The following is a 24,045-nucleotide window of genomic DNA, read 5'->3' on the forward strand; positions in this document are numbered from 1 at the left end:
AAAAAAAAAAAATTCAGCACAACTTAATAAAGGGCATATCTTCGTGCCCTGAAACACATCTACCACTTTACAGGCATCTTTTTAAAAACTGGCTTTGTTCAAAACAATGACTGAAAATCTAACATAGAAAGGTTCTGTACCCCATCTGTCCAGATGTCTATGGACAGTTAGAAGTAAGGACCCTGCATATACACTTGTCCTACAAATTCAGTTTGTGTTTTCCATTATGGCACATCATTAAGAGTAATAAAATCCCACTGGCTGAGATACCAGCTGGCCCAGCTCAAGTACCTTTATCTTTATTTGGTTTTAAACAAGAATTCTATTTATGGGATCACATGAGGAAATGAACAGAACCCCCTTCATTTCCTAACAACTGCTGCAGTTAACTTGTGCTACTGAAGCAGTTCTGTGCCACCTGCTTCTGGGGAAAGATCCATGAGCAAAACTTGGTGCCATTTTTGCACCAGTACATTACAAATTGCATTTTAAAGCTTCATGAGCTTTTATTTCACTCAGCCATGAAGAAACAGTACTTGTACATTTGGAAGACTCTTACTGAAACAGACATATGTACCAGCACTCCCTGGAGCAAAAGCCCCCAGTTTTTTAAGCTTTCCCAGTGCCCAGTTCTGTAAAACCTCTGAACTGTCGTCATCTCCCAAAACACTCTGGCAGAACTTTTTCTTTTATTCTCAAGGACACAAACACAAAAGTCATCTTAGTGCACTAACAGCATGAGCAGGGGGTAGGAAAAACATAGAACCTAGCTCATTTCTCACTCCAATACATTAAACCACCCTTTGCCAGGAGAAACTGCCTTGCTTGCATCTAGTCCATCTTTTCACCCCTGTCTGTGACCCATGAAGAGCAGTGACACATTCCTCAAAACAGCTGGTTCTGAGGTGCCATGTTATATGCAACCAGCTGGGAAACAGACACCATTCCCCTGACACTGCACAAATTAAATGAGATGCTCCTGCTTCCCAAGTGCTTCTCCCTTTATTATGGCTCAAGAGGTGACACGAGAAGCAAAGTCAAGCCTGCATTTCCAATTCAATCAGATTACTTCTTGCACCCCACAGCTGTGGGCTGAGGGCTGAGAAACCAGAGCCTTCTGGTAAGCTGATTAGTGTTTCATAGCAGTGAGATAACATCTGCCAATACAGAGCAACAATTCCATCCTGCTGATCCCTCCTCCCAGGAGAGGGCTATGACATTACCAGAGGTGCGTCCCTGTGCTGCAGCACCAACACGTCCTGTGGGAAAGCTCCCACACAATGCAGCTAGGCTGCAGTCCAGCAAGTCTTGGAAGCACATCCACAATCCAGGGTTGCCACAACAAAAACATCTCACAGCCCTTCTTATGAGCATTAGGTCTAACGATCAAATTTAGCCTTACTTTTATACAAAAAGAACTTTTTTTTTTTTCTCCACAATGCACCCTCAGGATAATGGGCCTTAAGTGATGCCCAGGGAAGTAGAAACATGCTCATGGTCCTGGTTTTCAAACTCTCAGGACAGGCAGACACAGGAGCACTGAGACACCTGCTATACCTTTGGCTGCTGCAGAAATTTAAACAGGAAAACAGCAGTTCAAGCATGGAACATATCCTGCAACAGCAGCTCCATCTTCAACAAAGCCCATGGTGCTGAAAAGCCAGACACAAACACATCCACACAAGGAAATCTATGCAATTTTTGAAAGTCAACATTATCAGTGAAAATCTTGACTCCTCTGAAATCCTACACACGAACAAGCACACTGAAATACATATATAATTTTTAGAAGGCAAGACTATCAGAGAATCTTGACAGCTCTAAAATTCACAGAAAACTCCCACTCACTTTAGATTCCATCCTATGACTGTCAAGGTGATGTTCAGATGGCAAAGAGAAACCAGCAAGAGGTGAGTACTTCTACTGCCATTCAACACAAGGTAAATATTATTTCTCTTCAGCACTTTCAAGTTGCAGCATCAAATTTTTATCCAGGTGTCCCCAATACAAACTGAATATGCCTTGTTTGTTCAGTCCCTCAGTGACACTATGGACAACTATGAGATTTCTCACTCAAAACTACGAACATTATGAGAAGTCACTGCTGGAGATTACAATAGAGATCATAAATAAAACCTACATTTAAAGATTAACCAGGTGAATATATTAATCCATGTTATCAAGAAAAAAAATCGAGAGGCCCAGATTTTGAGGGAGAAGTATTTATGAGTATTGTTCTGCTTTCTCCAACAGCAGTACCTCAGCTCAACCAGGACTAAGTTCATGGTGGGCTCTCTGCATTCAGGACAGCAGGAACATGCAGATTCAGCAGCAATAAACATTAAAGGCACAGATTCTAAATACCAACAAATAACTCTGCTCCCAGCAAGCTCCCATTACTCATTCTGGAGCTCCAGTTCAGATGTCTCACAAAGCTCCTGAACAATGACTAAAGGCAGTGAGGGTGACTGGTTCAGAGAGCCACCCACACAAGAGCCAGTATCAAACAGTACAGCACCAGTCCTGCTTTTGTGTTGGAAGATGTGGCTTCTTGGGGAGTTTTACTCATTTCAGAAAAGCTTGGGAGTTGTGCAATGGCCTGTGAGCCTGCAGAAAAGGTGTGGGGGAAGATTTTTTCCCCCTTCTACCTTTTACATCATCTTTAACACATCAAACGAACATTTCAATAAAATCATAACCCGTTCACCTACAATATTTTTTCTGCCCTTTGCTGTGTTTTTTATGCTTTGAGAAATTCCTACACCTTTGTACAGTGTCTAGAGCAGCTAGAGCTGATGTGAGGCTGCCTGGCAATGCTGCAATACTTCCAGCATGTTTTACAAATTCCTCTCCTAACCGTGGTTAACACGGAAATCCCTTCACCCTCTTTATGTCATCTCTATTAAGTGAAAGTCTTTATAGGTTTAAGATAGAAATAGTCAAGAATCTAATGCAACAGTCCATTTCAGTAGGATTGCCAAGGTAACAATCAGGGTTCAAAAATAAGGCAACCTTGCTCAGAGAGCAGGAACAGCAGGACGACAGGCAGCTGCTCCTCCTGACCTTCAGAGATGCATTAAATATGAAAGTTGCTCTCAATGGGATTTGTTGTTCAGTCATTGTAGCTGAGTATTTTTTTATCTTGGCTTAAGAGATGTGTGCCTATACCATAAGGGATTATTAATAAAAAATAATAAAAAAAAAATCTGACCATGCCACAGGAGCACAGAAGTGTGACAGAACAGTATTAGTTGGAGAGAAGATCCTAGATATTAAACCAGAAATGCATCTTAGGGCAGATGCGATTCTATCATCTGAAGTGATCACTTCTTGGTTACACTAGAGATAGCCTTCATGAGATATTTAAAACAAAGTCACATATCATGCATGTTTTTCAGAGAGTAGAAGGAGGAAATTGAAAGATTCTGAAGTTAGCACTTTCACCTCCAAAGATTTAATTTTGCTTTGACAGAGGCAAATAATTCAGAGAGAATGTATTAAGTTGCCATCAAAGATAAGGTGCGGTCTGTCCTTTCAAAAAGGATTTTTTATAGTTTTGCTGACTAAGGTTACTTCTTCACTGAAACTCAATGTTAGCATTTACAAGGGACTGTTTCTATAGTAGCAGGAGATTGAAAGAATTTTTTATTAACAATCCTGTTTGAAGACTAGCTTAATAGGCAAAAAGATCAATCCCACAAAAGTGCAAGACATTTAAATGCTAAAAATCAACTGCTATGTAAGCCAGGAGCCAAAAGTCAGCAGACAGCACCAGGCCATTAACTGCACAATATACTTAAGGTGAGTTGACAATTTTTAGAAAATTATCATGCATTTTTAAAAGGGCACAAGATCAGTCTGTCCCTTTTGCTATATGTACAATTTCTAGAACACTCTTTGCATGAAACATTTCTCAAGATAGACTTCTAAGCCTCACTGTACTCTGAGCATCACACAGATTTGGCCTTTATTCTTAACCAGCCCTTTCTCAGTGATTCAACTGAAACAGAAGAAGTGGCAATGAACTTCAAGGTTGGTTTAATCTGTCAGCTGTGCACAGACATAGCAATGCACACACTCAGCTCTGCACACACTGTCAGTCCCCTTGCACTCCACAGTGGCAGCTGAGTTTGGAGAGTTAAGCATCTGGAAAAAACATCTGGAAACACTCTGTGGTCATTAGAAGTGTTACCATGGGATGGCTTTTATAAAAATGAGGGTACAGGGGCAGACTGGAGACCTTTATCAGCCTCTGACAATTGGCAGCAAATCAGTAAAACAAGGCAAAGGAGAGCAGGAATTTATTCAGATCCCTGTGTGTTGTGGTCAGGAGACCACAGGGCTTCCCTAAACAGGCCAGGTATTTGTGTCTAACAGCCTCATGAATTTTTCCTTGTATTAAGTGCTCCTGCAACATACCTTTGAACCAGCTGTACAAGACCAGAGCTGAACAAAACCAGCTGGCCCACAACATGTCTTCACTGAGCCACTGCTGTTCCAAACTCCTCAAAACTAACTGATGGTTACTTACAGTGGACACATTTCCTCCTTTTGAACAGGGCTATCAGCAGCTGAATTCTTCTTACCTCCTGCAGTATGTGAAATACTGAGTAAATCTTTGAGCTTTAGAGGCAACCCTGCTCTTGTGATATACAGTAAGAGTGAAGCTTGCTGGTAGAAGAACAGGCTAAGTAACAGTACTGCCTACAGAGGCCAAACCTCACAGGCAAGTTGACTAATTCCAGGAGTACACAGGATAAACTGATGAGGTTTTGTTGAAATACATAAAACCCCCACAGAATCAGATAGTAAATTAATAAGCTGTTCTTACAGAAAGAAACAAAATAAAACTGAAGTAACAACAGACAAGAGCTGATGTTTAGGAACCAAGGTAAACCAAAACTGACCAACATGGTTAAATTATGACTTTTCTCCTATACATCATAAGTGTAGAAGCTTGTAATAAAAGTATGATTCACAGTTTTTATCTGCTCATGAAAAATCCTGAGTGTTCAAAACAGTCATGGCTATTTAACATCCAATAACCCAGAAAAGCTCCTGTCTTTGTTTAGAGAGGGACTGTCCCCACAGTATGGCCAGACAAATAGACATGCTGAGCATTAACAGAAAAGAAAAAAAAATACACAGACACAGAATCTACAACAGTAAGATCTGCTAAATGAGAGTCAGGCCAACAGCATTTTTATAGACACTTCCTTGGGCATCAATATTGATTTGTACAACAGGTGACAAGTAGGACTGAACAATGTTTAGCCAAGAACTGGGGGGGCTGTCAAGGCAGTCCATGACAGATATGCAACTACATCAAAGTAATTAAAAAATAACAACTACCATGCAAGTTTCCCAGAATTCAATGTATGTAACCTCAGTATTTTGTTTTAAACTTTCTGGTTTTTGTGGCACACTTGTGACAATTCAAACTTTCCTCTACAGGCTGGGGAGCCAGAAAATCCGTTAGTTTTAGAGTTAAAAACAAAGATTCTCTCAGTCCTCTAAATCTGGAAGCTGGAGCCTCATGAAACACACTGAATGTCATTCATACAACTCACACTAGAATTTGTGAGAGCTGCCAACAGTGAAATAACTAATCCTGTGTACATACATTTTTGAAAGAACTAGATGGGCAAAGCACCAATTCAGTAAAACTTAAATCTGTGTGACTTCACTAGGACATTCCATCACATTTTTAAATGGTTTGGTGAATTGGGTCTCAAATTAAATATAGCACTTTAAAAGAAAGGAAACAATTACAAACCAACATTTCATTGCCTAAGTAATAATTCAATTACTACACTGAATTCTCCAAATCATGCTTTGCTCAGAAACAATGCCTAAGGTCACACCTTTGATCATGTTAATCCAAGCCTGATGATACCAGAAAATGAGGATTCCATGTTGTGCTTCATTCTTAACTGGTCTTTCTATATATTCAAGAACATCCTTTTCACTGTTTTGAGACCCTATGCTTTAGAGACTTTGTTACACACAACCAAGCCACCACAAGAGCATAGTTCATCACTGCCTCATTCTCCTCTCTGCAGTGTTTGGGAAATGCTCCTTCTTCTAAGGCAGTGGAATAGCAGTGCAGGATTTAATGATAGTCCACCCTCAAGACCGAATTTATCAAGGTAAAAAAGGAATCTGTGAGCCTAATGCCCACACCTTTGCCTCTTCCCTTGCAAATTCCCAGTTCATTGCATCAGCTGAATCTTGCTGCCCAAAATGAAGGCCAGTGGCAAAGGCTCCTATACAACATTGGGGATGAAACCACCAAAGATCCCTGAAGAGCTCACATATCCCACTCCTTTACAGTGACAGAATCCCTTCCTGCCCCAACTAAAAATAAAACAAGTAGTTACTTTTCTGTAGATTAAGGTCTTACCTAGGGATAACTATAAGTCTCTCACTGGTACTGTCTAGTTGAGATTTGATGATCAGCAGCTGCTCAGTGGGAGAAGTAGGTGTGATACTCAGAGCTGCCTTATCCAGCCCTGTGTGGGGTTTTAAACACATCCAGGTGATGGCTGAGCTCTCCTCTGACTTCAAACATCTCTATGCAAATTTCAACAAGGAAAGCATCCCATTCTTTTCAAGTTGCTATTTTAAAATCTCCCCTGTTAACATCAGGGTGGTGCTATCTGTGACAGCCAACACTTTAGAACCATGAAGTGTACATAAACAATTTCAGGCACAGATGCCTCTGTAATTAGTTAACTTCTGTCTTGTTACAGGTGCAGCATTGCTGGGGTTTAGGGTTTCATTATGTAACTGCTGCTACAGTCATAGCAATGGTGAGCCAAATCCTGTTTTACACAGTATTTAGGATAGCAAGACAATTTCCAGTCCCAGTACAGCTGTGTCACTGGATTTTAGGCTGCTCTCCTGTGTTTCTTTTTGTGACTACTGTGCTGCTATGGGGAAGAAAGCAGAGGACATCTAAAACACAAAGTATGAGTGTTTACTTTAAAAATGAACTAATTTTGAACATTTCATTCCTATGTAAGTACATAAAGGCCTGCCTGCCCAAGGTAAACAAAGCTGAAAACAGCACTGGCAAAAGAGAACAGCAGAGTCTTGGCCCTGGACTTTACATGATACAGGGATAATCCATACACACCCAATTGAAAATAATCTATTTAAGCAGTTAGTTATACTGGAAATTAAAATCACTTGCTTTTATTTTTTAATAAAAAAAAAAAAAAAAAAAAAAAAAGTAGGGAGGATTTGGTAACAGTAACAGCCTGTCTGGCTGGCTTTGAAAGCCACATTCATATGCTCATTTATTTTCATGCTCCAGTATTTCAGAAGGTCAGTCAGCCTGAGACTTGTCAACTGCTCAGGAGTTAAGTTGTTCCAGTTACTATATCCAACCAGCAATCTGTCTGCCAACATTCTTGGTTAATGTTTCTCTCAGAGGCATGCAGAGAAAAAAACAGCTATAACTAATAGGATAAGAAGAGTTTTACTACTGACAAAACAGATGTGCAATACAGAAATCCCCCTGTTCCTTTCTAATGCCAGATATTACTTGTACTTCTAGTCATAAAACTCCAGGCTACTCATTCACTCTCTATAGTAAAATCCCCAAACAAATTCTTGATAAGAAAAACACTGCTGGGAAAATCTACTCAATTTCTGAGAAATAATTAATACCTTCATTTATTAGAGACTCAAGCAAGCAACATTTTTTTTCCTCCTTTTATTGTTTAAACATCAGGTCCCCCCTTATACAACAGTAATGCCTGCAAAGGAAGGAAAAAAGCCACTATCATAATTGTTTAAAACACTACCTGTATAAGGAAGGCCATCTACAATGCTGCATTAGTCGAGGATGTGTGTCAAACTCTTAAAATAATACCTTTTTATTAGTAAAAGTCAGAGACTGCAAAAGCTTTCAAAGCTAAGACTTATGCTTTAGGGTTTGGAAAGAAGCCTTTCCCTCTGTATCTTTCACACAAGGGAGGAGAAAGGAAATAACTGTTACATTTCTGATACTTGTTGTTGCTTAAAATCCTTGGAAAACGTTTAGAAAGACACAGAAGAGGCTGTCTTATCTCTTTGCTATTTCATCTGCATGCTTGTTACCACAGGAATCATCTCTTGCTACACCCATGCACAGGACCGAGCACAAGAGAGCAGAGATCCAATTCCAGCAACCTCCTCTCGCTGCCACACTAAAACAAAAACTATTCAGGAAACGTGCCCTTGAGATCCTGGATTAATAAAAACCCCGAGAGTGTTTTTAAGGCTGTGCTTTGTCTTTACAAGCACTACAGCTCGCCCGAACCACCTAAGATTAAGATGTTAAGAAGCACCAGCCATCTCATGCTTACCACCTCCAGATGGAAAAGGCACCTGGCAGGAGGAAGGGGAAGAAAGTATCCTGAACTAGAATCTGCTAGTGCTTACACCAGCAGGTTTTCCAATGGAAATCTCTCATTTGCAATCGGAAAGCGAAGAGAAGGCACAAGGCAGCTGTTCCTCATCCCCCCTAGCCAGGCAGGAACAGCACACATCAAAGTTTTACCGGTACGAAACCTTTACTTAAACGTATTTTCTTAAAGTTGCCGATGAGCAGAAGCAAATTTTAGGTCATGCTAGGGAAAACCAAGAAATCCACAGGGGTAAAAAAAATTCTTAACAGCTCAACAGTGGGAAGCCAAGCCTCACACACGGCAGGGCAGCAGTTTGCTGATAGTTTTCCGCCTCCTCGCCCGCGTAGCAAAACTAACCCGAACCCAAAGCTGTTCTACAGGGCTGTGCCGGTCCCTGTCCCCGCTCCCGCCCGCCGCCCAGAGCCCGCGCAGCGCACCGAGCACCCGGCGCCCCGGCCGCCGCTGCTCTCGGAACAGGAGGGAAGAATAATTAAAAACCCATTAGTGAGTAATAGGAGCAACGCCGAACCATTCCCGTGGCGGGCTGGCAGGGGAGCGCAGCTCCGCGGCCTCTGCCCACAGCGAGACCGAGCCGGGGGCAGGCGGAGCGGAGCGGCGCCAGCTCGCCCCTCACGCCAGCGGGGCCGGGGGGCGCGCAGACCCCTCAGCCGGGGGGAGCAGGGCGAAGGGAGCGCAGACCCCTCAGCCGGGGGGAGCAGGGCGAAGGGAGCCCCCCGGGGAACGGCGGCACTCACCGGCTCTGGGGTCCGCGCCTCTCCCAGCCGAGGGCGGAACGAGCCCGGGCGGAGGGCGGGCAGGTGGCCGGAGCAGCTCCGCCGAGCTGCCGCCCCGAACTCATGCGCACTGCGCCGGCCGCCACCCACGGCGGGCGGATAAAGCGGCCGGGCGGTGGCTCAGCCCGGCCCGGCTCCGCCTCGCCCGGGCGGGACCGCCGCCTTTGTCCCGGCGCTCGGGGCAGGGCGTGAGGGAGGGAGCGTGCCCTTCCGACCGGTGGCTGTGCTGCCCCAGGAGCGGAGCCCGGTGTGTTGGAGTTACGAAGTTCGTCAAGGGTCTGGAGAATCTCACTTGTGAGGGAGATGGGCCTGATCAGCCTCGGGAAGAGGTGACTGAGATGGGACCTCATCAATATCTATTAATATCTTAAGGGCGGACTCAGAGGATGGGTCAGGCTCTGCTCAGTGGTGCCACTCAGCAGGACAAGAGGCAAAGGGCAGAAACTGATGCCCAGGAAGTTGCACCTGAACATGAGGAATAATTTCTGTGCTGGGCAGTGACCAAGCACCGGAACAGGTTGTTCAGAGAGGGTATGGGGTCTCCCTCACTGGAGATACTCCAAAACTGTCTGGACACAACCCTGTGCTTCACCACTGTGGTCCCGTCTGACCTGACCAGTTCTGTGATTCTGTGTCCCGCCACTGTGTGAGGGACATGGGGCTCCACAGCCACCCTGTGAGGGCAGAGAGGGGACAGTGACACCTTTGGCTGCCTCGCAGAGGTAAAACCTGAGGTAAAACCTGCCCTGATCATCCCAAGCTGTGGATGCTCCATCCCTGGGAGTGCTCAACCCAGGCTAGATGGGGTTCTGAGCAATCTGGTCTAGTTAAAGGTGTCTCTGCCTGTTGCAGGGATTGGAACTGGCTTCCTTCAAGGCTTCCTTCCAACCCAAACCATTCTATGGCTCTATGATTCTGTGAGGCATAAACTGTGTTGGATCTGGTGTCTGACAGGCTTGTCCCTCCACTAAACTACTGGGAAATGGTGAAGGTAAAAGAGAAAATCACTGTCACAACTGCCCGAGTCTGCTTCCTCAGTGGGGAAAAGGTTTACATGCCTTGTTAAGCTGTGCCACCCATATACTTAAGAGCTCAATAACAAATACTGCCTATTTGTACTCTTATTTATTACTAATAGATTGTCACAGTCACAGGTATTTATCAAGTGATTGTGTCCTCTCCCTTCTTCATTGTGCAAGGCCATGACAGCGAGCAAATTATCAGTTTGACTTATAATACACTGTAAAAATTTCAAGCTGCTCCCAGAAATTATTATTTTCACTCATGCTGTGGTAGCTGAAATATTTCTAATGCAAGAAGTACCTCAAGGAATGGAAGATGGAAATGTTTCAAAAAGATGTGGGCCTACCCAAATAAATGGTGTAACAGAAGAGGGAAGAGGAAGCTGTACAATGTAGGTCAGTGAGGGTTGACAAGGTAAAACCATTTCCAGCCTGTAAGTGGTTTTTTGTTGTTGTTGTCCAAAACTACAGGAGCAGTGTCCAGGAAGAAAGCAAATTATTAGGACTCCAGTTATGTAATTTTTGGTTATGTTAAAGCTGGTGCCTAATCTAAACTGTTTGGTCATTCTACAGCCAAGAGAGAGGGACTATCCACCAGCTTAAGAGAGGCTGGACAAATCACATTGTGAGGAAACCTGTCTCAAATGGTTGTAGTGGTGAAGCCTGAAACTGTGTGTCTCTCTTAACTGTGGGCCCAGTTTAGAGCTTGCTGATGTTAGACTAAATGAATCCCATCTTTCTCTTTTATTCTTGGCTCTGGCAACAACTTGGTACAGGATCATATGCCTGTCCTGTGTAACAACTGTTACACAACAGCACAGGAGAGGAAAGCTCCTTATTTCATCAAGGAGCAAAGTGGGAGTGGTGTCTATTGCATGGACAACCCAGCTAAGGAGAGCATCTCTGTTCTGGGAACATTTAATTCAAAAATATACTTAAAGGCAAGCATGTATTTTACAGATTTTGAGTGTGGGACCATCAATACACAGAGGGAGAGTGTTCTGAGATTCACCAAGGTGGATAACTTCAATGTATTATTTTTTACATTGTATTATATGCTAATTCAAACTGCCTGAGCTAAAGTTCTCTTTACTAAGTAGGACATCATTCTGAGGATGATTTTACAGTTCCAGGGCTTTATCAGCTCCATGCTGTCATTTTCTTTATTTCTTGGTTTACTCTCATCGCCTTGTAATATCAGGTGTAGGCTCACATTAAAAATGTGCCATGTCAACATTTCACTATCCCAGGTGAGTCCAAAAGAGGTTTTTTTGGTCCTTTTGATCATCATTTGTATACTTTTCCCCCCTTTGCTTGCTCTTCAGCATTACTGATAACTAATCCTGGCACAGAGTTTATTCAAGGAGACCAACTGTGTGTTGACACATTCTGTCCTGAAGGTGGGGAAATTTATGGAGCACAGTTCCAAGTACACAGCCCATTACTGTGTATTATAGAGAACTTCCCTCCTCTGCTCGGTGAAAACTCGTTATACCAGTTTAAAAATATGTCAGGTATGCATCTCCTTCCTCCAGCATTAATCATTAATTAACATGTGATACTGACATTTCTGGTTGCTACTTAATGTAGCAAAACAATATTTTATGTGCGTTTCTAATTTCTTCTATCATCCTCCTGCATCAGTGGAGGGTGACACATCCAGCTGTCAGTGTCAGTACACTGGTGATGTTCCCCAAAACAAGCCATGAGAACAAGCCCATGTTTATAAAACTCCTCTTGCCAATCTGACTCCTTTGCCTTGTGTTACAGGCCAAAATTCATTTTTCTTCTCACAGAATGTGCTTATTGTATTTGCTACTGCAAATAGCTGGGAGTAGACACACTGAACTAAGCAACTGTGATCGAAGAGGATCTTATTCACCTGTTTTGGACTTTTTTTCACAAACAGTTTTCATTTTGGGTCTCTTTTCTTTTTCTCTGTATGGGTCCTAGATTTGATAAGAATTGGTAGAACTGAGCAATCAGAAAGAAAACATAGACTGATGGGAAGCTATCTGCAATTTACTTGAAATTCAGTAGGCTTAGAAAGCCCTTTGTGTGAAGCAGTGTATGTCAAGTTAAAGAATAGGCAACAGATAGACAAAATAGAGAAATAAATATGTACTGAGATATGAGATAACCATGAAAGAAACAGGGTTTAGCCAAAGTGAAGGTCAGGTTACATTTACAGTCATTATGGTTGACTTAGTGTTGTGATAAATATAGTATTATCATGACTTGTTATTTATATCAGAGTGGCCATAGGAAACCTCTAGACAAGAGCATGGCTTGTTGTACAAAGTACTGTGCCAACAGCAGGTGACTATTATTGTTTACAATCAGTAATCCCACATGAAACGTGCTCTGGGACCGATTCATACAACTTTTCCCCATGACTGACTACTTCTGTTTTTTGGCAGGGCATTTACAGCCAGAGCCAAAGGAAGGCTTCAGTGTCACAGCACTCCTTGCTTTTCAGTGCCCAGCTGGCAGAATGCATTTCCAAGCAATGAGATAAACTTACAGTAACCAAAACTTGGGGCTTTGCCTGTGACTCAGTAGCAGTCAAATATCCCAGCCCAGATGTCACTGCTGCCTCCCTCCTGCCAACTCTGTGGCTTTTGTTTTGTGGTCAGGCAGGTTTGTGTAGTGAAACAGCTTAAAACCAACAAGACAAGATTGAAAGCTCCCTCCCCAGGTTTGCTGATGAGACTAAACTGGGTGATGAGGTGGATATGTGAGAAGTGACAGCAGTCTTGCAGAGACCTGGAAGGGCTGGAAGAGTGGACTAGCAAGAACTGTTTATTTAACAAGACAAGAGGCAGGGTCCTGCACCTGGGACAACATAAGCCAAGAACCCATTAGAGCCAGGCCACACCTGGAGCATCATGTGTTTGGTCCTGGTTTATGCAATTCAGAACACAGTCAGATTGGAGGGGGTCCAAAGAAGGGCCACCAAGATGATCAAAAGGCTGGAGAGCCTGCCCTGTGAAGAATGAACCAGTTAGGTCCTTTCTGCCCAGAGAATACTTTGGGAAGACCTCATCAGAGTATTCCAGCACTTACAGGGTTATTACAAAGAGAGTGGAGGCTCTCTCTTCTCAAGGAGCCACATGGAGAAGGCAAATGGCAATGAGTACAAATTGCTCAAGGAGAGGTTCCATCTTTATATGAAAAGCATTTTTTATGGTGAGAACTGTCACTCACTGGACAAACTCCCCAAGGAACCAGGTAGAACTGGAGCTTTTCAAGATGTGACTGGACAGGTGCTACATAATCTCATCAAGGCTCCATGAAAGATTTGACTTGATGATGTTTTGAGGTCACTTCCAGCCTGGGCTGTTCTATGATTCAGTGATTATTTCTGGGAGGTGCTCGTATCCTTTTTTTTTTACCCTGATGTTTTTGCATTTTGTTTGAATTGACTGCTGTGGGACAGAAACTTTGAGGGAGACAGATCTGAAACCAGATCCACTGTTGTAGGGACAGGAATATCTTTGATATTCCTGAAAGCAACTTCCATCCCTCCCCTGGGTGATCAGGGTACATGTGTGGAGAGTGAGAGATGAGTTTGAACAGTCTGGTGGTTCAGAGACAATAGAGTCTTCTAGATGGGCATTTCCTAGACCAGCACTTGAGATACCATCACTTGCTGTGAAAAACAGCCAAGGTAGGATCTGTGGAGAGCAGAGACAGTCAAGTATTTATTTGGTACTCTTTAGGAATGCCTTTGGTGTTTAGCCCTGTTTGTGATTAAGCCAGAAGAATATCTAATTTCCAGGTTATGTTATAAATTAATTGAGAAATGGCCCTGAGGCTGCTGTGGTTCTTTGCCTGTACAGAAGCAGAGCTGGAGGCACTGTGAGCTGTATTTATTAACATCTCTCCAGCCAACCTTCACAGTCTTCCTTCTGCCCTCTGGATATGCAGATTCCCTACTGTCCCTTCCCTCTTCAGGACCTTCTCTCCTCCCTGCACTGCAGAGGCCAGCTCTGTCTCCAATCCCTTCTACCTCCTCCAGCAGCACCCCCACCCACCCATGCCTGGGGACCTACCCTTGTTCCCAGAACTCTTGCTATTGCATGAATTTCTCTCTCCATGAAGCCATGTCCCTCCCTCTCCCTTGCCTGATCTCACAGGCATACTAGAGACTTGTCTAGGAAGTCAGACCTAATTTCTCTCCTCTCCTTACTTCTGGTGTTAGTGCACCTCACCGGTGAGACAAGATTTGCAGGTATGAGGACAAGGCTGCAGAGGTAGAGGAAGTTCCCTAATGAGTTGTGCTGCCTTCAGGCTCTGACTGCAGTTCACCTGGGGGGAGAGAAAGGGGAGCTGGAGTATATTTTTGGTACTTAGTATCTCACTTTCATTTGAATTCTAGTTTTGGCTCTTAAATCCTCTACTAGATCTAGTCTTTCATCTTTTTCTTCAGCAGATCCTACTCTGAGAGCAAATACTTCCCTTTTCCTATGTTTTGTTTAGAGGGGGGTTTTCTGCTGGTGTTGCAGTATCTGGTTAAGTGGCCTGATTTTCATAGCTGTTCCTTGGTTTCTGCTATTTAAAACATATGTTTTCTGACATTTAATGATACGTTTGTTCTCCCATATGTCCCAACGAGTATAAACAACTGGTTATTTTCCAGTGTCAGTGAGTTTGAAATTAATGCAACTTATTTTTCTGTGGGGAATGGAGACATATGTCACTGAATTAAATGAAATATTAATCTTATTATTTCCAAAGGGGAGAAGCGCAACTAGAATCAAAGAAATATAGAAAATTATTTATTCCAAGAGAGCATAAAATACATATGCTTGGAAATATACCTGTGTTTTTAAATTGCTGTGGGATTTTGTAGTTTGTGCTTTTTTCTTTTTTCTTTTATTTACCCTTTGCTTTTACTTTTTCTATATTTTTTAAAATTTCTGGTTTGATTTCTCTAAGAACTGAAAGTTAATTCTTCCAATGGTATTCCATTGGCCCATGATATGTGCCTGGATGATCTTAATCCCAGTTCCCAAGGACAGGGTGTCCTGTGATACAGCAAGCTGTATTTTGCATTTGAGCTGTATTGTCTGTTTCAGCAGAACTGAATGGTTTGTGAAGGAAGAGAGCAGGATGGAGGAGTTCCCTGTAGATCATGTTTGAGGGAAGGACTTGCCTGGAAAGGAATTCTGGTGTGGCTGGGGGCTCTGTGCAGGGTCAACTTCAAGTCAGTGGAACAAATCCCAGTAATTTCATTAGGAGCTGAATCAGGCCTTTACTAGATCAGGAAAGGGGTTTAGACTTCTGTAGCAGAATGTAGATGGACTTTAGACATTTAAATTTCATCTGCAATCCAAACAGTCTTTGCTTATCAGCCATTGAAACCTGCTTCTACCTTATCTCTTCAGGAGCCTCTCAGTTTCCCTGCAAGTCCAATGGCTACATGTGTTGTATGAGGTGAACACAAAACTTCAGCACAAACTTAACCTTGGCCAACAGAGTGGCTCACACATTTTCCATCCTCAGAGTCCCTCAAGCTCAGAGTGTCCACAGTGTGTGTGGGGATACTCAGGGATATTTACTTGTGAACTTGGGTTCTGTGACTCTACCTCCATACAAACTGGATTGAGGGATACCCTTCATGGTTCAGAAAGTGAAAGCAGAGATAAAAGCTTCTACTCAAGGAACTACAACAAGAAGATGAAAGTAGGAAAGAGGGATGGAAATCCTCACCTCCAGATCTTCAGGGACAAATCATGTACTTTACATTGCCATTGATGGATAAAATAATTCCCCATTGTGGCAAGCCCCTAATCCCACAGGACAAGGCTATTAGAGGATAATCCTAACCTAAATTGCAACCCTGTGTTTGAGCACTGGTTCTCCTAATGCTCCAGGATACAATTACAGTACAAGGGCCTGGAAACCACAGCCTTTGTTCTGCCTTATTGCTTAATTGTTTAATGAAGTATTCACTTCATCTAAGTGAGTGCTTTGTAATTTTGTACTTGCATGCAGCTGGCAGAGGCAAGGAACTGGCTTTTTTACAGAATAACTTGTTCTTTTGGTGGAAGAAGGTCTCATTAAAAATATCAGGCTCCAATAGTAAATAACTTGAGAGATCTCTCTGTAAAAAGGAAATCTCACCCATGAAAGTGAGGAATGACAGCACATTTGTTACTGCTGGGTTTTTGTCCCTTTTCCTCCTTGAAGCTTTGCAGACAGATGGAAGAGGCAGTGGGACAACCAGTACCAGATCTTGCACTAGCAGGTGTGTTCTGAGGTCAGGACACTGCTACCATGTGCATCTCTCAAACTGGAATGGGAGAGGCCTTCCCAAATTAGGAAGAAAAGAAGTAACCAAATAAGCCTTATATCAAGATAAAAGCAATACTCAGGACCTTAAATAAGTGTAAAGTCACTACAAAGAAATGCAAATAACATGAAAAAAATCCTGAAAACTTCTGTGGATTTCAACAGTCTCCCTGTTCTACTCTTGAAAATATTCATATGTTCAGGACAACCTGTCAGGCTCCAGCTCCTGAGTAGTTTCCTGATGAAGGTCAGGTGCTCTGAGGCATCTGTTCCCTAGCTGAGCTGTGGGTGGGCAGCTTTGTACCTCCCAGCATTTCGGGTGTTTTGATCTTTTCAAGCTTTTCTTCCTCTTTATAACTATAGAAGGAGCTTAGACAATTAGCTCTGGGCTTGGATATCATTTTTGGCTGGCGATCTGAGCTTCAAACAGGATATCAAGAGATTTGCAACAGGGTAGTGAGAGAGAATGACCCCGGGAACAAGAGAAAATAATTTGAACGTTGGAGCCTTATTTTGAGTTCCAGCCATGCAGGGTCCCTTGCAAATGTGAAATACCAAAGAAACATTGCCAGTCTGTAATGCCAAGTTTTTTCTTCAACAGCTATGAAAGATAACATCAGCACAGATAGAAGAGGTGAGGTCAGCTGTGCATTAATCCCTTCCTCTCTTGCCAGCTCTGCATCTTGGGAGGTGCTGCCTATGGACTCTTCCCTGGTTCTCACAAGGAAGGGTGCTGCTTCACTGGGAGCACATTGCTAGAGAGGCTCAGCAATGAGACAGGTGGTTCACAGTGGGCTCACTTGGTGCTTTCCATGCAGACTCCACTGTAGGTGCTGTTCTTGTCAAGTCCATGGAAAGCAGCTGATGGGAAGGAAAGCATCACACAGTTGCATTTGAGGTACCAAAAGAACAATATAGGGCACCTGGATGCAATGTATATAGTTAATACATTGTTCTTGGCCCCCCAGAAGTGACAAATGGATTACTTTTAACTGCTGTATTCCATTTGAAAGCAAGTACAGGGCAAACATTTTGTTTGTCAGGACACTTTGTAACTTGTTTTCATGGAACTACCATTTTCAACATCATTTAACAAGTCATTATAGGCCTTTTAATAAATTATAGTCATTAACCTTGCCTAGGGTAACTGAGGGCAAGATTTTAATTCAGGCAGTGAAGAGTCTGTCCTCTAGGCCTGTGTTCAAGATCACAAGAGTGTCAGAGCCAACATCAATTCAAGGACCAACAGGAACACACCTGGCTCACAGCCATCTGTTGTACCTTCACAGTGCTGCTGGTTCCTGCTCATGCTACTGCACAGAGACTTCTCAGACTCTGTTATCCACACTCACTCCAAGCTGCCTCTGTGACCTGTTCTTGCAGTTGCAAGTGCTAAAACCTGAGAAGATCCTGGTTCCTTTGCCTTTAAGGATATACCTGGCAGCTGCTCTGCAGGGAGTTTCCTGCAGAGGCAGGAATGTGACTCATGGCTGCTGGAGACACCTCCTGGAAGAGCTGTCATGGAATAGCCACAGGCAGTTGTGATTCAGTCCCGAGCAGTCTCATTAGCACCTGGTTTCTTAATGGCATCCCTTATACACTTACATTACCAGCTATTTTTGTATCCTCCATGCAACCAACTACTGCCTTAACAGGAACTCTCTGTCCACATGAAAGAGTGCTTTGGTTTGGTGGGGTTTTTTTTGGATTTTTTTTTGTTTTTGTTTTTAATATGGAAATACTTGCATAAAATTTCATTTAAACCTTTCAAAATTTGTTTGTAATTAAGAAGAAAAACCCCTTTGCTTAAAACTGGTACTCTGTACGTTATTTCCTAAAATCAACACTTTAACTTTGTTGGAGGAAAAATTCACAACAGGCTGCAAAAGTACTTATTTAGCATATTTTTGGCTTAAAATACTGTCTTGCCAGGTCTGTTGTTACTGCTGCTTATCACTCTGAGGTAACATTTGCTTTTTGTTCCAAAATTTCAGTTGTTTGCTTTTAGGGATATTTCTGGTGGTGGCTCAATATCTGTGGCTACAGATGGCTGAAATGGCTCCTGCCTGAACCAGCTTCTCCCAGTCAGGGAAAGCTCTAAAGTGGCAGGGAGGAAAACAAATCCAAGAGTACAGGTCACCCCTGTGGCTCTGTGGGAGCACACCTGCACAGCAGGGCTGAGGCTGTCTGGTGGAAAAGGTGTTGAATCACGTCTGACTGGTCTGAGTGGAGCCTTTGTAGTGAAAACTGGCAAAGCAGTTAAATTCCATCTTCCACCCAGCCCACTGGTGAGAGCTGTCCAGAAGCTGCTGGGCACAGGGCTGGCATAACCTGTACCTCATTGCCATGGGCTCCTGCAGGTTTGGCCTGGGCTGGACCCCACTTGCCCCTTATCAGTTCTTGTTGACCTGGCTGGGTTTGCTGCATTCCAGAGCTGGTAGCTCAATGTTGTTTGTTTGAATTCCTCTGCTGCTCCAGCACAGCCCACTGTACTGGCTCTTTTGGTGTTTGAAGTTACAGATTTCACTCACTGTGGTGGCTTTGAACAGTGAATGTGCTCCCCATCCTTCTACATTATGGGAATCTGGCTGATAACCAGTGTTCCTGGAAATTCCAGTTACTAAAAGTATCATGATAGGTGGTCATACTTTCTTACTTTTCATGAAGCCAAGAGTAAAACTGAGGCTCAGATAGAAGCACCTGGCATTTGTATTCATTCATATTTACAACAGTGTAATGATTACCTTCACAGACTCTTGCAGAGTGTTCACCTGGCGTGAGGGATGGAATGACTTGGTAGGATATCTGCATTAAAATTGGAATATTGTTCCTGCTGGGAAAAGACTTGAGAGAATATTTTCATTTTTCAACAGCTCCTGCTGTGCCTTGGCATTTACAGTCCATCTGGACTAACACCTTCAGCAGTTTTTTCTCTGCCCGGCAGACTCTGGACCAGCAGTGACAAGAACATTAGTTCATCAACAAGCTGTGAGTAGCACAGTTGATTAATTCTTATCATTCACTGCTTTTAGTGTGTCACACAGAACTTTAGAACTTCCTTTACAGCTGGGGAAACTGAGTCACAGAGAGAAGAGATGGTGCCACTTAGTTCACCTGTTAAGGTGGGTGGAAGAGGCAGCACTGAGCTTTTGCAGGCTGAGCTCTGGCTGAGCCCATCCTCTGGATCCTGTTCCTGAAAGCCTGAGGCATGAAGGCATGATTGTCTCACTTCACTCATCTCTTCTACCCAGCTTGCTGACACAGCCTCCTTGGAAGGTCTTTCTGAATCACTTGTTCCACCCAGAACCTCTTACCAATCTACACAGACCCATTTGGATCTAAAATTAAGACTCCTCAGGAAAGCCAGAACAAGACAGTCTTTCCCAAACTGTGCTCAGCTGATTGGTGCAGCTGCCCAGACACAGCTGTATTGCTCGCAGATGTGTTCCTGAAAGCAGACTAGGGTGTCCTCTTGCTTCCAAAGATCTCCCTGGAATTTTTTACCGAGTTGGTTGTCTTGAATCAGATTGCAACTGCTCCTCCAATGTAATCAGTGAGGAAGCAGTGAAGAAAAGTGGGAGAAGATATCTTAGACCCCTGACTTGCGGGGTTCCCGGGGCACTTTCTCACCCGTGCTGTTGGGAATAAAGCCGGGGCTCATTCCTCATTCCTCATTCCTCAGCCCATTATAAACCAAGGCTGGCAGCACCGCCGGGCGCGGTCCGGGCGCCGCTGCGAGCTGCGAGCTGCCATTGCCCTCTGCCGACAGCTCCGTGCACGGTGCCCTCGCTGCAGAGCGAGCTGTTCTGTTCCACGGCAAACAACCAGCTCGGGGCATCTGCATCTGCAGGAAACTCCCTCAGACACAGATTGTTGGGATTTATTGCTTGATTTCTTTATGTCTTTTCTCACTGTCGTAACTTAGATGCTACACATCAGTCTGTCAATCAATCAATGAATCAATCAATCACATATCAATCATTCTGCATCAAAGGCAAGTCCTGTGTAAGCTGTTGTGCAAGTCATGGAGTGTATGGGGAGCGTGTGCTAAATTTCCCTTGTAGAAGCTGTGGTGTACAGGGACAACTTCAATAAAACATGGTGAAAAACCCAGTGATCAGCCCCATCTTACCTGTAAGTCACTGAGATACTGAAAGGTCAACCTGAGCCCACAAAAAGGCAGCTCTTGTTCCCTGCTGGAAGTCAGATTAATGAAAAGCAAAAATAAACTACAAGTCGTGACTGCAAGGAGAATGGATCACACTGTTGCCATCTTTTCTTCTGCTTTTCAATCGTCTTTTCATCACGAGGTTAGGTAACTCCTTAGCTCACCCAAAGCTACAATTCAAATGTTGTCTGGGGGTAAAGCAGGCAGAAGCAATGACCTGTGGTAAACAGAAGGTTGGACTGGACAGTCACATTTCTTTTCTGCCTCTGTCAGTTTGCCCAAGGTCAGAGTGGAGTTTTGTGACAAAGCTGGGAAGTAAATCAGAGCTTCTTATTTGTTTTGGTTTTGTTTTGTCTGTTGTTTGTTTGTTTTGTTTGGGGCTTTATTTTTTTTTCCTTTTATTTAGGTTTCAGAATAATCTAACAAATTATGTATAGAAATATATTTAAATATTATAGTGAATGGGTCAGAAAGGTCCAGGATATTTAAGAGGTGGGGCTTTAGCCTATGAATGGCCACTGAAGTCTTTACCACCTTTTCCTATGGTAAATTCATGGTTTGTGTTTGTTATGAGCACTGAATAAGTTGGTGTTGCATTTTGACCATCCAGTGCCTCATGAAGATTTCAGGCTGTCAATGGAAATACTCTTGGGCTGCTTGCTCTGAATAAATGCTCATGTGGAAAAAGACTAAAAGCTTACAGGAACATCCACAGACAGTAAAGAAAAAGGACTTTTATCTTTGACAACTTCCATTTTACTGTGATGAGTACATAGTAGGGACTAAGTGTTTTTTTCATAGGCTCTATAAAATGATGAAGTCTTCTCTTGCTGCTAGATAAATGTTATTCCCCATTTCAAGCAGCAAAGGCTTCTGATTTCAGTGATTCAGACCAGTTTCCAAGCCCATTCGTGGGGAGGAGATATCAAAATCTAAATTCCTGAACTTTAGTGCTGTCATTTGATTAAATAGATTCTAACATGGATTACAACAACTGTAAAAATAAGTAATATTATTATTGATAATTAATAATAGTCTCAGGCTAATGAATAAGGGGCTGATCATCTTTGCATGGTCCTAATGAAAAAGGGGCAAATTAGGTCAGTTTTCCAGTTCTCTGTGTGGGTGCTCTGGAGAGCATCTCAGTTTTTTTTGTTCTGGGCCTTCTTTCAGAGAGCCAAATTCTCTCATTACCCTGCTCTTCCATCTGTTATGTCTCAGATTTGTAGACCTATATAAGAATGAGTAATTTAGTAATGTAAGAATCTCAGTATTCATTAAAAGAAAATTAAATACCAAGGAGGGAGAGAAAAAAACTGAGTAAAAGTTCTGATTTTACACTGAGGTCTCAAAACAAAACCAACAAACAAGAAAAGAAAAAGCACACTACTGAGGTTCTGAAAGAGAAGGGAGATTAACTCAGAATTATTCACCATGTTTATATTTATACAATATCCTATTCATTGGATATTCAGAAGGGGGGTTTTTTTATAGGATTAACTCTCTTAAACAGATGATAAAGTTTTATTGGTATGAAGGGTGTATTTCATTAAACAGGTACAAGGATCAAAATATTCATATCTAGACTGAAGACCACATTAGGAGAATGACTTCATGTGTTCATTTCCTTTTTTTCCTTTCCCCCGTGTTCTATACATGATTTACTAATTCTTTATTGTTTCTTTCCAGAACCATCACTCACTGTCTACACTGAGAATGATGTTGGGCCAGGAAGTGGAGAAGACCAAAGCAGGTATATATATCACTTTATCCTTGATGCTGACAGGGCAGAGTGGACAGGGAAAACATCACTCATCTTTCCAAACATGATTTCATCCACTGTAATTGTTTATAGGAGGACAGGTCTGGAATAAAACCTGAGTGCCACTTTGGAAGATCTCATGCCTTCTGTCATCAGCAGCTGAGGCAGCCTGAATGTCAACATTCCCTTATTGCAGGGAATGTGTCCTTAAAAACTCCTTCAGGAAGCAGAGCTGCTTCTGCTCCCTCAGACATGCCCATTACATCAGAGCTCCTGACTGGGCTCCAACGAGCTGAGTGACAGACTCAGACACTGCCAGCCATACCTGTGCTGCATTTCTGGGAGGGGATGTTCCCTCAGCAGGACTGGTGGATGAGATGGACACCTAAATCTGTGAGAAATCCAACAGGCTAATCTGCACTGCCATAAAAGTGAGGTTAAAGAGTTGGTGGGAAAGTTTATTTTTACTTAGAGTCCACAGCATTGCAAGTCTTGGTTTTGGCAGGCTGAAAACACCATCCTACCTCTAGGAGGGAAAATTAAAGTCTCTCATATTAAGTAGCTTATGAACATTAGTCATGAATCAAACCCATTTTAGTAGTAGAAATTCCATTAATTATTTTATCATCTGGTTCTGTTTTAATTTCTTTGTCTAAAACAACCATAATAGATAAAATATACAATAGCCCTATGATGTTCCCACTATCATGACTCCAGGATAAAAATATTTAAATTAAGTGTTAATGCTTTAAAACTCATAGCATGAAAACTATTACATTTGGGCACATCAAAGTTGAATGAACTCTTTTCCCCTTTCCTAATACACAGTGGTATTAAGGGTGTATTTCTGCTATTTTCTTTTTAGAAAATCTATGGTTTGGACAAAAATAATTCCTAATATTGACCATAAGCAGCCAGGAGATGGTACATCATACCACAGAGAGGATCCCATACTGTAAAGCAGGATGGGAATGCATTATTCAGCAGTGAAATTCAGAATTAGTATAACTGAGGTGCAATGCCAGCAGAATCAAGAGAAATGAATCCTACTCATTGCAGTATGAAATTTGTCCTATTGCTTTAGGTCCTCATGGAAATTTAACCATTTGTCTAGTCTCCTTATTGCTCAGAAACAGCAGCCAGCTTTTCCATGAGATTATTTAAATGTAGAATTATTAGAAAAGTTTGCAGCTACAGAGATAGATGGGTTTTACATAAAATCCCTTCTCTTTGTAGCAACCCAGTGTGATATTGAGAAAGATAATGGTCAGAAAGTACATTGCCAGGCTCCTAATGAGAAACTGTTGACAGTAGAATTACCCCAACATTCATCAAAAAGCCAATAAATGTCAAGCAAGAGGCCTTTGATGCAGTGGCTCATAATTCCTGTTGAGAAGCCTTTGCAGTCACTTCAGGGCACGCTGTCATCCTGCATTTCTGCTGATTTTACTGAAAACTTTGTTGCTGAAGAAATACAAGGAGCAGGTGTCAGCATTCCAAGTGCCCCTGCCACAGTGCCACGGGCTCACTGTGAGACCTCAGGCACAGCACATTTGGCCTCAATTTCCCCATCTGCAATACAGGAATGACAACACAGAATTACCCA

At 42.7% G+C, this 24,045-nt stretch overlaps 2 protein-coding genes across 2 annotated transcripts in view; one reads left to right on the forward strand and one right to left on the reverse strand.

Moving 5' to 3' along the window:
* The window catches only part of PROSER2 (proline and serine rich 2), a 24,156-nt gene extending 14,833 nt beyond the window's left edge, over positions 1 to 9,323 (reverse strand). Inside the window, exon 1 of the mRNA XM_079304449.1 lies at positions 9,152 to 9,323. The gene's annotated coding sequence lies outside the window, so the exon portion shown is untranslated. The remainder of the gene's footprint in view (positions 1 to 9,151) is intronic.
* Positions 6,685 to 23,130, forward strand: LOC306801412 (uncharacterized protein; the record flags this gene model as incomplete). The annotated part of the gene is made up of 3 exons (XM_079304480.1): positions 6,685 to 6,691; positions 8,948 to 9,519; positions 22,367 to 23,130. 3 exons carry the CDS (start codon positions 6,685 to 6,687, stop codon positions 22,505 to 22,507), a joined length of 720 nt encoding a protein of 239 aa, XP_079160606.1. The 3' UTR covers positions 22,508 to 23,130.
* Positions 23,131 to 24,045: the final 915 nt, after the last annotated feature.

The sequence above is a fragment of the Erithacus rubecula genome (genome assembly GCF_903797595.1).
Source record: "Erithacus rubecula genome assembly, chromosome: 4".
In the NCBI taxonomy this organism is placed as follows: Eukaryota; Metazoa; Chordata; class Aves; order Passeriformes; family Muscicapidae; genus Erithacus; species Erithacus rubecula.